This window comes from Eleutherodactylus coqui, chromosome 11 (genome assembly GCF_035609145.1).
Source record: "Eleutherodactylus coqui strain aEleCoq1 chromosome 11, aEleCoq1.hap1, whole genome shotgun sequence".
NCBI lineage: Eukaryota > Metazoa > Chordata > Amphibia > Anura > Eleutherodactylidae > Eleutherodactylus > Eleutherodactylus coqui.
Window position 1 is genome coordinate 101872230 of NC_089847.1, and position 17277 is coordinate 101889506.

Consider the following 17277-nt stretch of genomic DNA (forward strand, 5'->3'; position numbering starts at 1 on the left):
TATTTCTTTTTTTTACATGTATATCTGCCTGGACACCATTTAAAAATCATGCTAGGGCTTATTTTCAGAGTAGGTCTTATTTTCGGGGAAACGGGGTAGTTGAGATATTTGTTCAACAGCAAGCATGCAGTCCTGTCAATACCAATATATATATATATATATATATATATATATATATATATATATATATATATATATATATATTTCCATTTAGCCCACAGATTGTAAAGCCAATATATGACTTTTTTACATCTAAATAGGTACAATCTGCCAGAATTCAGCAATTAATATAATATCCGAGTTGAATGCATTCCACATATCATACTTGAGTCTTTTTACCAAACTTTGGCTTTCACCACCTCCTCTATGTATGATAGCATTCTGTACCCAGCAATGTGTCTGCGCTCACACAGTCCAGAGCCTAGCAGATCGCACATGTGGGTTGGTGTCCAGACCGGCTGACTGGTGTCTGTTGATGATTACAGCAAGTGAATCTCTGGGGAGGGTAGTGCCTCTACTCCGGCATATTCAACTCCATGTCAGCACTGAGCATGCCAAACAACACCAGTTCATACCCCCAGCATTGTAGTAGAACATTGTCAAAATATTTTCTATTCTTCCAGGCCCAAATTGTTGTTGCAATCTCTTTGGAATAGTATCACATAGCATAACTTACTATAGTACATACTTCTGCCAGATGTGTTTCCAAACTATCTCAGTTTCTTCTAAAAGCCACTGAAGAATAAGCTAAGATGTCTTGGAAACACTCCTGGCAGAAGTAAGCTCTAAGTTAGACTATGTGATACCATTCCACAGAGATTGTGAACTGGATCATATTTTCTTCCAGCAGGTTTCGGGGTATTCTGTAGCTTCCTAATTGTATAGTGTGCACACATAATGAAAGAAACCAATCGGACACAAGTCATCAGCCTTGAATCTCAACCAGCTCTCTCAGTTATAATCCTCAGAGCCCTAATTTATTGAAACACATAATACCTGCCCTTTATGGGCGTTTAACAGATTACATCAGTAACTTATACATTTTCTTATTCTCTGGGTCATATAGAATTCCCCACCTCCCTCCCCACCTTCTCTCAAGTCCAGTGTAGTGTGGACTTTGTCCTCTCAGCATGCGGTCGAGCTGAAGGAATTTCAGTGTACGTGGCAGTCTTTGTTTGAGAAGTTTCTGTGTGGGGGGGAAGTTTCGGTGTAGGGGAGGTAGAGCTGGGGAAACACACAATAATGAATACAAGCAATACATATAGTATTGTGATTTAACTCTTAGAGGCTGCTGTGAAACTTTGTATTAGGCTGAAGTTATAAAACACACATCTTTCACCATGCCATTGTCCAGCAATTACCATAATGAGATTATGCAGCCATTAGCCTTTATAGAGTTAAAGTCACTACAGCTGCGTAATACTTCTAGTTTATTACAAATCAATAGACATTTTACGCTAACTAAACATCATGTCTACTACAATTGCAACAACTTTTTGCTGGGTATGCTATCATACACAGAGGAGGTGGTGTCAAAGTTTGGCAAAAAGACTCAATTGTTATATGTGATACAATATAATATCATTGTTGTACCGCTCTACAGCCCTTCGGCAAACAAATGGCTTTCTGGTACAGCCAAATATTTAAAAAAAAATTCATCAGTCCGGAGCTCCTGCTCTCGTTTTTCTGAACCTCTAGTTCCTATGTTTTTGTGAATAGTTGAGTTTCTTGGCCTTCTTTCTATTTTAAAGGAATGGCATTTTTGAAAGCAATTCTTCTATGAAGACCACTTCTGGCCTGTAGTCTCCGAACAGTAGATGGGTGTACATGGGTCTACTGGTTTCTGCCACTTCTGTGCTGATGGCACTATTGGATAGCTTCCAATTTCAAAGGAAAGTAAGCATGATGTGTCTTATATGTGATGTACTATTGCTCCATTTACACGGGATGAGCTGTCAGGCAAATGATGCTCGGCAGCTTGTTCCAGTGGTGCTCGCTGCTGTGCTGTTACACAAGAGTGGCATCGCTCAAAGTGCTGTCGGCATAGAAGCAGAGCGGCCGGGCAGCGTTCTCCCCCTGCCCGCCTCCATTCACAGTAAGCACAATCATTCAGAACTGAACTGCTGTCTACACTGAACTGTTCGTCGTTCAGTTTTCTGCATGCGTTCACACGGGATGATTATTGTTCAAATTCCCACGGGAGTACGGGAATCTGAACTATTTTGAACAATAATCAGCCTTTGTAATCACCCCATGTACGTTTCCTCGGCCAACCACTGCGTTTATGGTCCTCCACATTGCCTATTTCTTTGTGCTTCTTCAAAAGAGCTTAAACAATGGATCTTGAAATCTCGATCTGCATTGAAATATTTACCTGGAAGAAACCTTGCTGATGCAGTATATACTACCTATGTCTTGCTGCTGTACTCAATCTTACAATGGTGTATGACCTGTGACATGAAACTGTCTTCCACAACCTCTCTTTTGTAGTAGTTTGGTTGTTCATCAACCAGTTGTAAGCCTCCCACACAGCTGTTTCCCTAATACCTGCATTTCAACCTATGTATGGAAATGATGATCATTATCACCTGTTTGATATAATTGATTAATCATACAACTGACTATAATTCTACAAAATCCCTGACTTTGTATAAGTGTACCTAGAAGAATTGATGCTGTTTTGAAGACAAAGGGTGGTCTCACCAAATACTGATTTGAGTTAGGTTTCTCTTTTCGTCATTCACCTTGTCAATTGCCAAAAATAAACTATTGGCACTTATTGGCACCTAAACCTTTAGCACAGTACTATATATATATATATATATATATATATATATATATATATATAGTGCTCCGTTTTTGAACATACACTAATTGATTACATCATTATGCTGTTAACATTCTCCAACTGATTCATACTACTATCAATATCCCAAACTTGCTATTATGCTGATAGTAAAGAACTATACACACCCATTCTGTCATTTAATTGCTCTCAGAGTGGTTCATACTGACATAGATTTTCTGATCCTGCTGTCATTCTGATACTAACATTCCATAGTAACATAGTGTGTAAGGCTGAACAAAGACATATGTCAATCCAGCTCAGCCTATTACCGTCCTCCTCCATGTTGATCCAGAGAAAGGCAAAAAAAAAGCCATGAGGTATAGATATGTCCTTTTTGAATATCGGTGCCCAAAACTGTCCACAATATTCCATGTGTGGTCTGACCAGTGACTTGTAAAGAGGAGAAACATCGTCATGTGCCGCTTGACCTCTTTTGATGCACCCCATAATTTTATTTGCCTTGGAAGCAGCTGCCTGACACTGGTTGCTCCAGGTAAGCCTACAGTTACCTAAAATCCCCAAGTCCTTTCCCATGTCAGTGTTCCCCAGGGGTATCCCATGTAGTGTGTAATGGTGACATGTATTTCCTCTGCCCATGTGCAGAACCTTACATTTATCAGTGTTAAACCTCATTTGCCACTCTGCTGCCCCCAACTTATCCAGATCCATTTACAACAGCATTCTGTCTTCTCGTGTTAGCTTCTTTACATAGTTTTGTATCATCTGCAAATATTGATATTGCACTGTACAATCTACCCGGTCATTAATAAATCAATTAAAGATAATAAGGCCCATACTGCCCCCTGTGGTACCCCATTAGTAACTGTGACCCAATCCTAAATACTCTCCCTTGGAGAGAGGGAATAGGAATGGAACTGGCAAACCCTGTGCTCATCCAGCTCCCTATATGGAGTGTATTGTCATTCTGTATTTTCAGCTTCCCCTACACGCTCCTCTCTTTGCTATTTCAGACTGCTGCATTAGTGAAGAAAATAGGCAGCAAATCTGACGAAGCTTGAAAGTCATCTTCATATATCTTTAATCATATGGACTTTTTACTACATTACATCTTTAATAAGAGTTACATTTTAATGGCCCCTACAGTGATGAAGTAGTTACACACATACTTGTACAAACAGGCCCGCTCACAGATTTGTGTCAGTACAAGTCACACCCATTTCTTAGCCACAAACTATTAAGATGTTCCCAGTTTCTTACACTTCTTACAATATAATTACTATAACTAACGTTGTAAAATGTCCATTAAACAGGAGATGATATATGTTGGTTTTAAACTCTTAATAACATGCCTATTTCAGGCCTTAAGGACCAACTAACTTTTCAGCTTTGTTCATTGTTGCTAGTTACTTTTTTGCTATTTTTTTAAAACTTTTTTAAACTTATTATGTTTCTCCCACTAGGGTACTTGACTGTCATCACCTTTGATCGTTGCTATATGATCCTATGATGCTCAGCCAGCAGTTTGGGTCCCCTATGTATTAGAACAAGTACTAAGGGTGCACTGTGTAGCCATGTCTGGGTCCCCTATACATTAGGATAAGTACTAAGGGTGCACTGTGTAGCCATTTCTGGGTCCCCTAGATATTAGGACAAGTACTAAGGGTGCACCGTGTAGCCACGTCTGGGTCCCCTATATATTAGGACAAGTACTAAGGGCACACTGTGTAGTCATGTCTCGGTCCCGTATACCTTAGGACAAGTACTAAGGGTGCACTGTGTAGTCATGTCTGGGTCCCTATATATTAGGACAAGTACTAAGAATGCACTGTGTAGTCATGTCTGGGTCCCTATATATTAGGACAAGTACTAAGGGTGTACTGTGTAGCCATATCTGGGTCCTATATATAGTAGGAAAATAAAGTCTCTTGACTCTTTTGGCAATCCAGGAATGAGTATATGAGTTAGAGGCGTCGTATATGCATTCAGCTCTCTCCATTGTAGTTTATAGGGCTTAAGAAATGCAAGGCCGTAACCTCGACATCCACAATGATGAGAGCCACAATTATTGTCTCTGGAGTGCTGGGAATGGGGGGGGGGGGGGGGGGGAGGGAGAAGAAGTGACTCCAATTCTCCCAATAGGTGGGACTCCTGGAAGCGGAACTTACTCCAAATAATTATGGCACATGGCAGAGGGCGCAGTGGCTAGCAGTGTCTGCCGAATTGCTGTGTGGCTTGGAAGGAGGCCAAGCATGATAATCTGTAGAAGCCACAGGGACCAGGGAGAGAAGTAGTAGGAGATGCTCAGCATCGAGTGAGGAGTGGGAGACTGCTTGAAATTACAGCAGTTTCCCTAATCTCTGTAGGCGTCATTAGTCCAGATGCGACAAACTGGACCTGAATTACCTATTTTTAGGATAGGTAATCAATAGTTAATTGGCTCGGGTTCATCATTCGGGACCCTGACCAATAAGCTGATTGTGCTCCCGCTGACAGCACTGCAATTACACAGATGTCGGAGTGGAAACAGCAGAAGTCTCTGCACCGACCTTTGTGTAGTGACAGGTTCTTGTAACTACATTGTAGGCGGACATCTAGGTGGGCATGGTGCTATAAGCAGCTGTCATTATCAGGTGTTTCTCATAATGCTCTTGGTCATGTCGGGAGCAGCCAGCTCGGTACAGGAATGCAGACATGTTTGTATACTTAGAACAGGAACTTGAATGCACAATAGGCACAAATAAACAGTCACTCATGATCCCGCCAGGTGGTGGCCTGGATGCACCTACTATACCAGTGTCAGTTGTCTGGTGCAAACTTGGTTTTGATATTGCTGTTGAGCTTCAATGCTCGTTTGCCTCATTCTCCATGCAAAACCCCCTTGTTGAGGTAGTCATGCAGGGCAACATGTCCCACGGCTCTCGTTAACGAGTGTGCTCCCAAAATGTTTTTATTTGGCGAGAGACCTGAAGAGTGTATCTCACTCTGACGTGAATTTCTGCTGTGCTGAACTCTTTCTGGGCTACCTAAGGACTTCTGGTATCAGTCTAGCCACACCACCCACTCAGAGTGAATAGAAAAGAACATAATAACACTTTGTATACATTCCGCCAGGTTAGAGCAAACATTAAAGAAACACATACTATTTTCATACAGGCTATTGCATGAAGCAACTGGTGATGAGCATTAATCCCCAAATTCTTGTTAAGGGGATTCCACCCTATTACACTTCCCCCAGTCTCTCCCTCCATTCAACTGCTGCAGAGAAGTGCTGGGTGGATTGTAGTGCAGAAGGTCAGGGTGGTGAGAGGAACCTGTGGATTCCCTAACTTAGGGGCCCGGTTGCAAGTGTGACCCTTTTGACTCCTATAGCTATGCCCCTGCCCAGCAGTTGCCAGTTGTTTCTGACATCTGACACTTGCCGCAAACAGCTGTGGTTGAGGTTTGCTCTGATGGCAGCTGTTTGACAGCTTACATGTGCAGTTAATCCTGTAAACTGTCAGGGGAGGAGGGTTGTCCCACCTCTAACTCATTATTGCCTTTATCGTGATGCAATCACAGAGTGCCAATTGGTTGCCATGGCAGAACTGGACCTAGTGAATGATCCCATGGCTGCATTGTATTTATCCACATTAAGCCCTTAATATGGAAGCGTGACAAATACAGTATACTGCAATATTGAAGTATTGCAGTATTTTGTAGAAGTGATCAAACAACAGCAGGTTCAAGACCCCTAAGACCCATTTTCCAATGCATTGTGCAATATATATTTATACATTCATACAAGCTACCATACTCCTTGAGCATCACCTAATTCGAGTGATTACTTTAACACCCTTTAAACAAAACTATTACTTGGTTACATTGTTACTTGATTACTGTTTATATCAAACTATAGGAAACCTCTGAAAGCATTGTCTGGTTTGGACCAATGTCCCTTGCTAAATTGTATCAGCCCGGAGTCCAATCCACAAAGTTATATAATGTCTCATACAATTATTATACATTTACATACATCTAAAAATAAATCTAAAAATTCACTTTTAGTCAACTAAATACAAAATGTTTTTAAAAATCTAATTTATTATTTTTTATTTACTTTAGAAAACAATTTGATTTTTTTCTCAATCCTTGTAATTGTTTTGCTGCTAGTTTTATTGTCTTGTCAAATACAAATTCTATTTTTACAAACATTTTATACACATCACATATAACTTGTATACTTAACAAATCCATATTTTCCATACAGCAGAAATACTTTCTAACCTTTACTAGAACTGCTCTATGTTTATTCTCGGAAGCTCCAAATGCCAAGTCAGTGCGGTCTACTGAACAGCGGTAAAACATGGAGGCTGAGTAATTAGGTTACTACAAAACACGTGGTTGAAGATACAGAAAATACTGGCCACTTTTATATAAATATGGTGAATAAAACTGATTTTGATGTCTTTTGGTGGGGTAAAAACAGGATATAGATGGGCTGAACACTAAGGGAAGGGTAATGATAACCCCTATGCCTACTGCAACATGGTGGCCATAAGGGTCAACAGTTTTTGCCTCTGAAACGAAGGCTGGATCAAGGTTAGTTGAAGCTCCTATGCAGAAAAAATAGGGGGGGGGGGGGGCCAAGAGTTGAATAATGTGTAGCTAATTCAAAGGGTCTATGATATTTAAAGAGGGCTTTATGGAGGCAAAATAGGCAAATCAAGAAACAAGTTTCCAATATATTATCTAACTCATAGCTTGTTGTTTCCACACAATCACCGTTTTCTGATCATGTGACTTTTCTATTCCGATATTGTTGGTCAAACTTTTATGTCATGTCCAGAAATGTTTGTAGGGAACTGGGAAGTTGAGGTCCCTATAAACCAGCCCTTTTTGAAAACATTACTCAAGAGTACTTTGAACCCACTTTGGGCCACAGGAAAGTTTTTGCCTTTTTTTTCTCATTATGCAGTAGTATACCCTGTGTATTTTCTTCATCCAAAGATATCCCAGCAATTTTTTCTATCAAGTATAATCCATGAACAAAACGGTGAACTGTCTTCCAGTGGCACTCGTGTGGATGTCAGCTGTGTTATCGGAACGTGTTGTATGATGATTGAGCTTTGTAATGGACCCTTGGTATTGTAGATACTTCTGAGAACTGTTCAACGATAGAAAAGAATAGGAAGTTGTAGATATTAAATACAACTAGTTACATAGCTAGTATGGCTGAAAAAAAGAGAAATAGGGAATTTATCATTAAAGGAATTTTTGATGCCGCTTTTCAGGAATGCCCCCCCCCCCCCCTTCATCATAAAATGTGTCAAAATTAAGTCTCCACATCATTGAGGAGGATGTAGAGACCCCCCACAGTGACAAAATGAGGGGGACACTGGACCTTTGCTCTTGAGGTCAGTTGGGGTCTCACTTGTCAGACTGCCACAATCAGTTGATTTTGGTACAACTCCATTAAACCTTTAAATGCATAGGAATCTAATATGAGTAAGCCTACATGCTTTTTCTTGCACTACTCTTTTAGCACTTTGCCTCACCCTAGGTGGATGATTTTGGTGTCATTCGATTTCTTAGATCCTCACCACCACCATAAAATCCTGTACCGATTTGAGGTCGGTACATTGAGTGACCCTTTGGGCCACCTCAAAGTTCCCATGTTAAACTATAGCGGTGAGTGCCATTTTGGAGATTCAAGCATTGCTAAGCAACATTCACAGTCTTGCAGTGTCTCTCTCCCTCACCATCGCAAGACTATGAACAGCACTGCTGGCTGAAGCACTGCTATGAAAGAAGCAACACCCACACAGACACACATACCCAGTGTACGGAGTGTCTGGGAAGCCCCTGTCTAACCTCCGGGCCAGAGCACAGCCAGGAGTAGACGGGGATGTATAAGCGTTACTAAGCAATGTTCATAGTCTAGCAGTGTCTCTCTCCCTCACCGTCATGAGACTATGAATGTCCCTGCTGGCTAAAGCGCTGCTATGAAGGAAGCGACACTCAGACACACATACATCCTCCCTCTGTAGTGGCCTAGAGTTAGTGGGTTCTCTCCAGAAAGTTCTGTCTATTTCGTGTCAATGTCTTGTCAGTATCTTGTTTGTGGAGTACATTTGATTTATGTATATTGGATGATTGCAGGACTGAAAGAGTTAATGTCAGGTATGTTCTGTTTTGTCTGGAAAATGTATCATTTGTGGTCATGTGATGGTGTTGTGTATATGTGTTTGCAGAATGCAATGAGGGAGAGTCTAGTCTAGAGTAGTCTTGTCTAAACAGTCAGACAGTTAAGTCAGTGAGTGAGATGCACAGACACCAGAGGGATCGGTCTGTGTGTGGAGCATGGAGGAGGTTGAGTGACTTCCTGATGCTCAGCCTGGATCCATTCAACCAAGGAGTCCTCAGTACTTCTGAGTGCTGAGAGCAGAAAACTGCTTCATAGCAAAAAGAGGAGAAGTGTGAGTATTTGCCAGTAGAGAGAGAGAAAGTGAGTACCGGGGGTAAAGAACTTGCAGATAACCTGGACTGTGGATTGTACAAATGCCCTGTGAGCTCCACCGAGATATCATACTTGTAAGCTGTGATTTTTACAACTGTTTAGCAACTATTATTGACTTTAAAAGGTTTAATTAAATGGACAAGATCGACCAATGCCGGTTTTGTTCCAAAATATACTCTTAGGGTGTTGGACTACTTTATTCATCTACAACATCCATCCATGAAGAAGGAACGGTGGCATCACGAGTGACAATTGGACTACAGGTAACCTCCAGTTACTATCCTTGTGATCTCCCCTAGCAGTAACGTGGTCAGATCCCGAGCTACCCTTGATGGTGGGAGAAGATGGTAGAGCCCTGTGGCAAGGTCTTTCTCTACCCCACTGTCTCCTCGGCTGTGGGCCTGCTCTTCAGATGCTGAACCACCCAACCTGCCCGGGAAGCCTCTGTCTAACTTCTGGGCCAGAAAACAGCTGGGAGTGGATGGGCTGTAAATACTGTACTGTCGGCACATATCGACCCCTGTTGTGATGGCTTCTACTCCACAGATAGATAGATAGATAGATAGATAGATAGATACAGAGAAATAGTTAAGTGGGTTGAGATCCTGTACGACTCCCCGGTGACCAATATTAAAACCAATATTCATGTTACTGTCCAGTTTCCCCTGGGTAGGGGTATGAGGCAGGGCTGCCCTCTGTCCCCGGCCTTGTTCACCTTTGCTATAGAGCCTCCTGCGATCCGGGTCCGAGCATTGCCGACACTAAAAGGTGTTTAAATTAATTATGAAGAACGCATAGCTGATGACACCCTTCTTTTTCTCCAGGACCCGGAGTCTTCTCTTGACTCTGCACTTGCCATATCTGACGCATTTGACCTGTACTCTGGCATTAGGGTTCATTGGGACAAAACCCACTTGCTGGCAATGGATCCTGTAGCAGATGGGCTTCCTCTGCCTGCCCTGGTGAGTTGGACAGCTCGGACAACTTTTTTGGGCATAAAGGTGTCAGTGGAGGCCTTTAGTTTTTACGACTTTAATCTAGTCCCCCTCCTGAACTGGGCTGAGGAAATGGCAGTGCGCTGGGCCTCTCTTCCACTTATTCTAGTGGGCAGAATAAACTTGCTAAAGATGACGCTATTGTCAAAATTTTGGTATGTCTTGCATAACTTTCCTATGTTAATCCCAAAAAAGTTTTTTACCAGGCTTCGTGTGGTTGTAGTGCATATTTTGTGGAGAGGCACCTCACCCAGGATTAGATTGGAGACTCTGAGCCTTCCGGTGAACTGGGGAGGATTAGCCTTACAACACTTCTATTACTATTATTTGGCTGACCAATTTGTGGTGGCTGTCTTCACCAGATTATAATCCAGTGGTGGGCCTGGAGTGCATAATGGTAGGCTCTGCCCTGAGCCTGAAGGGGCTGCTGTTGACTGGCCCCTCATCTTCTATTGTCCCCTTGCCTGTCCCCATGCTGGTAACACTCGATATCTGGCACCGGACCTTACAGCTGTTCACTGAGGAGAAAACCACATGGTCACCACGTAACCCCTTGTGGAATAAACTAATCTTCCGCACTTGCGATGTTTCCCGGAGTCTACTTTTTGGGGACTTCAGGATGTCAATGCCTTATCTGATATAGTCAGTGAGGGTACGTTCTGCACCTTCCTGCAGCTGCAGATAACCCATGACTGCCTAAGCATTCCTATTTTAGATATTACCAGCTATGGGATGTAGTCAGGGCCCAATTTGGGGTCCTATCCATATCACTGTCTCTGACATTGCTGGAGGGCTTGGTGCAGATGTGTAATCTTGGTAAACCATTGTCTAGTTTCTGTGCCCATTTAATGCAAAATCTTACCCTGCTGAGTGCGAAGGCTACGCAGAAATGGGTTACCGATATCCCTGATCTGCTTTTGGGGTAAGATGGAGAAATACTAAAAGGTTCTGGTCCTCCTTTTGATTAGCGCTAGGGACAGGTTCATCCAGCTCAACTTCTTGCACAGCGTACACTATAGGTTGCGTGTTATGGGTCTGCTCCCTTCAATGATACGCCCACAATGTCTGATTTCTGATGGGACTGTTATGCATGTGTTTTGGGAGTATGCCGTCCTGCAAGTCTATTGGAGGGACATCCTCACATTCATGGAAGCGCACTTGGGGGCCCCGAGGGTCATACATCCTGGAGTGTGCCTCTTTGGGCTTGTTGGAGACCTACCGGTGGCTTCAGAAACTTGCATGTTATATAAGTTGCTATACTTTTGCCAAAAAGGTAATTTTACTAAACTGGAAACACCCTTGGAGGCCGACCAGGAATGCAAGGGTCCAGGTGGTAAATTCTGTAATCCCAATGTACAAGCTAACATATTTGGCCTGGGGATGTTCGGGGAAATTTGATAAGATCTGGGTTGGTTGGGTGAGTTATCCTGCAACAGCAACGGGAGCACCGGACTAGATATTAAGGGGAAAATAGGTTTAGGGACACCCGCTTGACCTCTCTCTTTAGTGGGGTGTCTGGCTGTGAGATAAACTACATTTATCCTTTTGGGAGTCGCGCTGGGAGTTGGGAGAGGGGGGATGTTGTGGGTTTTCTTTTTGTTTATCTTTTTCTGTTGCATTTGGTCTCTGGACTTGAAGTCTTTCTTTTTACTATGCCTTTTTTTTAAGCAACAGTTGACAAAGCTAAAATACAATTTTACTAGCCAAATATTATGTGTCAGGATGTTTTTTCTGTTTCTGTATTTATGCGATGTGCTTTATCACTGTGATGGGCACTTGCGGAGATAGATAGATAGATAGATAGATAGATAGATAGATAGATAGATAGATAGATAGATAGGAAATAGATAGATAGATAGATAGATAGATAGGAAATAGATAGATAGATAGATAGGAAATAGATAGATAGATAGATAGATAGATAGGAAATAGATAGATAGATAGATAGATAGATAGATAGATAGATAGATAGATAGGAAATAGATAGATAGATAGATAGATAGATAGATAGGAAATAGATAGATAGATAGATAGATAGTTAGATAGATAGATAGATAGGAGATAGATAGATAGATAGATAGATAGGAAATAGATAGATAGATAGATAGATAGATAGGAGATAGATAGATAGATAGATATGAGATAGATAGATAGATAGATAGATAGATAGATAGATAGATAGATAGATAGATATGAGATAGATAGATAGATATGAGATAGATAGATAGATAGATAGATAGATAGATAGATATGAGATAGATAGATAGATAGATATGAGATAGATAGATAGATAGATAGATATGAGATAGATAGATAGATAGATAGATAGATAGATAGATAGATAGATAGATAGATAGATATGAGATAGATAGATAGATAGATAGATATGAGATAGATAGATAGATAGATATGAGATAGATAGATAGATAGATAGATAGATAGATAGATAGATAGATAGATAGATAGATATGGGATAGATAGATAGATAGATAGATAGATAGATAGATAGATATGAGATAGATAGCTGGATAGATAGATATGAGACACATATGAAAGAGAGAGAGATATGAGATAGATAGTTAACTAGACCACTAGAGAGTGAACGAGGAGGAAAAAGAGGGGTTGAGCAAAACCCGTAGAGTTGTGTTTGTTGTGAAACATGATACTGTAAAAGTGGTGAAGAGAGTGAAGTGGTAACTCCAATAGTGGAGGTGCTGCCTGACCAGATGACGCACCACCTGGGTGGGCATGATAGAGTAAGAGAATAGAACTAAAAAACTGCCAGTGGAGAAGGCGCAACACTCCAGGTTAAAGTAAATAGGAAGTGACCAAAGGTTTGGGAAACTTTTCCTTTTATTTAATAAAGTACGTGATCAGCTTATGAAAACGCGTTTCGGGGATAACTCCTTCGTCAGTTCAGCTGGTGTTTAAAACATACAAGCAGTTGGTGGATCCCAAAAGGGTTAATAATGAGATCCTGTTTACCTGTGGGGTGTGGGTCAGCCAGGGCAGGAGCAGGAAAAGTTCTTACCAAACCAGTTTTTCAGTTCTATTCTCTTACTAGAGAGTGAAGACAGATACAGAGATACAGATACAGAGAGATAGACAGAGACTCACAGACAGAGAGAGACAGACAGATATAGACAGATCCAGAAAAAAATCAGACAGAGAGAGAGATAGACAGACAGAGAGACAGACAGACGCCTGTAGGCTTTTTCACCTCTAGACTCTGAATGATCACCTAACCAAACAGATTTAGAAATTCACAACAACCATTTTCCCAAACATTTTATATTAGCGTAGCGAACATCGGGTCAATCTAGTAGTTATAAATATAAGTATCGGTACTGGCGCATCTTGTCTCCACCAGAAATATGGGTGGAGACCTGCAGAGTGACAGGAAACACCTTGTTAACGCCCTGTTAACATCCCCCTCAGCGCCCGCATCCCCCTGTGACATGGCCCTGGCAGCTTACACATGTCCCCGGCGATCTTCCATCTCCGCTTGCTTCCTCCCGACACAGCGCTCATACCTCTCCTCTGCTATCGTTCCTCCTGCGGCAGCTGCAGGCGGTCCCCGCTGTCACTCTCCTCCCTTCTATCGCGCCGCTCACTGCATTTAACCACCGTTGGCTCCGCAGCTTCTCCGTACCGGCTGAGAGGGCACATGTGTGAGCTGGCGGGGCCATGTCACAATGGGAGATGCGGGAGCTGAGGCTGCATACTCCATCCACCCCTGTGTCTCTCTCGCCAGCAGCTGCATACTCTGTCCTCCCCTGTCAGTGTCTCCGCACAGAGCAGCAGTGACCCCAGCGAACACAGTTACAGCTGGGAGATGTGTGACCTGCGCAAGGGGAATAGACGGTGCATGTGGGGAGGTGTGTTAGCGCCAGCCTATCCCCAGCTCTGGCCATCACCTAAGCTTCCCTCTAACTCAGGACTACCAACCCATGTCTCCACCCATATTTCTGGTGGAGACAAGATGCACCAGTACCATAAGTATCTACATAATAATGAACCGTAGGTTGGAAAATGCAGAAGACCTTAATTTCACTTACGCATTCTAATCTTTTGGAAGATCTCACCTTTAGAATGATGAAGAACCTAGGAGAAGCTGACATCAGAAGATAATAACAGTTCTGGTATATTAAATCCCGGATCTTTGAAGTGTGAAGTTCTTAAGGCCTCAAATTCTCATCCACAATTTTAGGTTTGTTGAAAATAACTAATGGAATCCAGTTCATCTGGTTTGTAGGGTTTTGATCTGAAACTAAAGTTAAAATTGTGAACTATTGCAAGTATGAGCTACCCACAAAACAATAATAACATGGTAATAACGGAGCATTGGCTCCTCTATTCAAACCAACATGAATTCCAAAATTATAGTATTTGCCACAAATATGGTTGAGCCATTATACTAATACAACTTGGATGATCGTTGTGACTATGATGTCCAAACTTAAAAAAGTTGTTTTGTTATTGCTCTTAGGACATCTTGTTAACAATTCTATGCCAAATGCCTACTCCCACTCAAAGAGTATACTGTCTCCTCACATTATCTCACAGCATATTGCACTTAATGTTAAAATCCTTAAAATGTGCCAATTATTTTGCTAATAATGTGAGCACTTACCTGACTCTGAACTTTGCGAGGTTATTTCCCTGTTACATCCATGTTTGTAGGAGCAGGAACGACATTGAAGTGTTACTCCTTGACATTTACAGAACTCAAATCCTCCCCCTCGTTCTGTCTGAATCTGCAGAAGAAAGCACACATGTAAAGCTAGTCAGAGACATATACATGATATACCCAAAACAACCTATTAAATCAGGAGGAAGATCATGTGGGTGCTATGGGAGACACATGCTAGGAGGACTAGACTGACCCCATCCTCCCAACTAATTGTGTTGCCGGCATCTGCTATTCCTTTTCCTTGCCTCTGGAAGCCCCAGTCAGCTGATAAAAACAGTCTTCGACTCTGTGCCCGCATTCAGTAGAAGTGTCTTGTGGTGGATAGTGTTGTAATAAAATACCTTTGGATATTTACTCCACCACTAGGAGCACTATTGTTTACCATCGGCTACCAGGATTGGGGGCATTCTTACTTAAGACCCCCCCTGTGAAATAAGTTATTACCGGCTTATTTATGATGCGCTTCCTGGAGCGCTGGGGTTTTTATACATTTTATGTCTACTTAGCTTGGATACAAGATGGGATACGGGGGTCATGAAAGCTCTAGTATCCAGTTGCATCTCCTCTAGCTTGGATACAAGATGTGATACGAGCGGGCACAGAGGCTCTAGTACCCTGTTGTACCAAAGTCTAGCTTGTATACAAGATGTGATACGGCAGGCATGGAGGCTCTAGTACCCTGTTGTACTGTTTCTAGCTTGGATACAAGAAGGAATTTAGGGAGCATGGAGACTCTAGTACCAAGTTGTATCTCCCCTAGCTTGGATGTAAGATGTGATATGGGTGGGCAGGGAGGCTCTAGTACCCTGTTGTACCACCTCTAGCTTGACTGCAAGATGTGATCGGCAGGCATGGAGGCTCTAGTATCCTGTTGGGATACCTCTAGCTTGGATGCAAGATGTGATGGCAGTACACATAATGGGCACTGTCAGACCAAATGTCCTTCAGCCAAGCACCTGGAAATAGTTCCAACAGACACAGGAGCCTGTAATGATGGTGCAATCTAAACAGTTAGAGCTGCTCATGCTTGTCGGATGATCAAACAATCCTCTCTGCTGGTGGTCTATCGAGGACATCCTAAGCCTAGTTGATTTGTGTATGTGTCCTCACTCATCCACTGGTCTCAACGTCTCCTAACAATCTGGTCAGAACAGCCTAGATGGCAGGCAATCTGTTGATATGACCATCCAGCATCCCCTCTCAAACTCTGTTAACTGGGTGACACCTCTTCAATTACTCTGTAGAGGAGTCTAATGGTCAACCAGCTCTACACAAGCGGAATAAGAGGTCCACTACACACTAGTAGCCTCTGAGAGTCTTTTATAGTCCAAGGGTGGAGCCACCTTTAGGGCCTCAGGTGACAAGACCGTTCATCTAATCACCCCACAATTATAATCATTTGAATATCTGCCTGAGATGTAACTGCATGCCAAGTTTTGCAGCCAAATGATATCTTCTAGGTGTTTAATGTTCATTGGCAAAGAGTGTAATTATATGCCAGGATAACTTTTTATACAGATGGCAATCTACTACAAAGAAATGCAACAAACCTTTCTTTCTTTTGAAGCTCAAATATTTGCATAGTTTATATGGTTAAAACTGAAATCACCACACCTCTCATTGTCAACATGCCATAACCTAAATGAGCGGTAACGTACCTGGTTTGCCTGGTTTGTTTCTTTAGAGCAAGAATCCACTGGGAAGCTATCACAGCCCTGACAGCACAGCCCATTGGACAAGTATGTGGGTGCATTACAATAAATTTCCTCTTTCTGAAAGGAAAAAAGAGAACTGCATCTTAACAATAGCCATAAATCTTACCAGTAGTCCAAAGAATTAAACTATGATTTGCAACAATAAGTACAATTGCGGTTATGAAGAACTGACAGCCAATGAAAACACAAACAAGTACAATAGAAATGTAAATGATTTAGCTTAGTCATTCCTCTGGCATCTTAAGATCTTTATGATTTTCTGGCCAGTGCTGTTTTTGTCCCAGGTTTTCATTTTCCATGCAGAATACCGCATAGCCACAGAAACCACAATTAGGAAGGAATATTAGGGTTCAAGAGCTGAGACTGGGACCTCTTTTCTACCCCTGTCAGTCTTTAAAGTTGGATAGAAAAGCACCGTCCTAGGGATGGAAACCATGTGGAATGGAAACCAAAGAGGTCTCCATCTTACCTATATAACCCTAATATTCTGTCCTTGTTTCCATCCCTATGCACTTTTCTGCATAGAAGATAGAAATCCAGGACAGAACCACTGCTGGACAGTAGTGTTG

General features: G+C 42.0%; 1 protein-coding gene across 3 annotated transcripts in view; it reads right to left on the reverse strand.

The window, feature by feature from the left end:
- Positions 1–6933: 6933 nt before the first annotated feature.
- Positions 6934–17277, reverse strand: part of VWCE (von Willebrand factor C and EGF domains) — a 67882-nt gene continuing 57538 nt past the window's right edge. For all 3 annotated transcript variants that reach the window (XM_066583187.1, XM_066583186.1, XM_066583185.1), the window contains 4 exons: positions 16652–16765; positions 14934–15057; positions 14386–14570; positions 6934–7952 (listed from right to left, as the gene is read on the reverse strand). In XM_066583187.1, the coding sequence (XP_066439284.1) occupies positions 14479–14570; positions 14934–15057; positions 16652–16765 (330 nt within the window). In that variant the 3' untranslated portion in view covers positions 6934–7952; positions 14386–14478. The remainder of the gene's footprint in view (positions 7953–14385; positions 14571–14933; positions 15058–16651; positions 16766–17277) is intronic.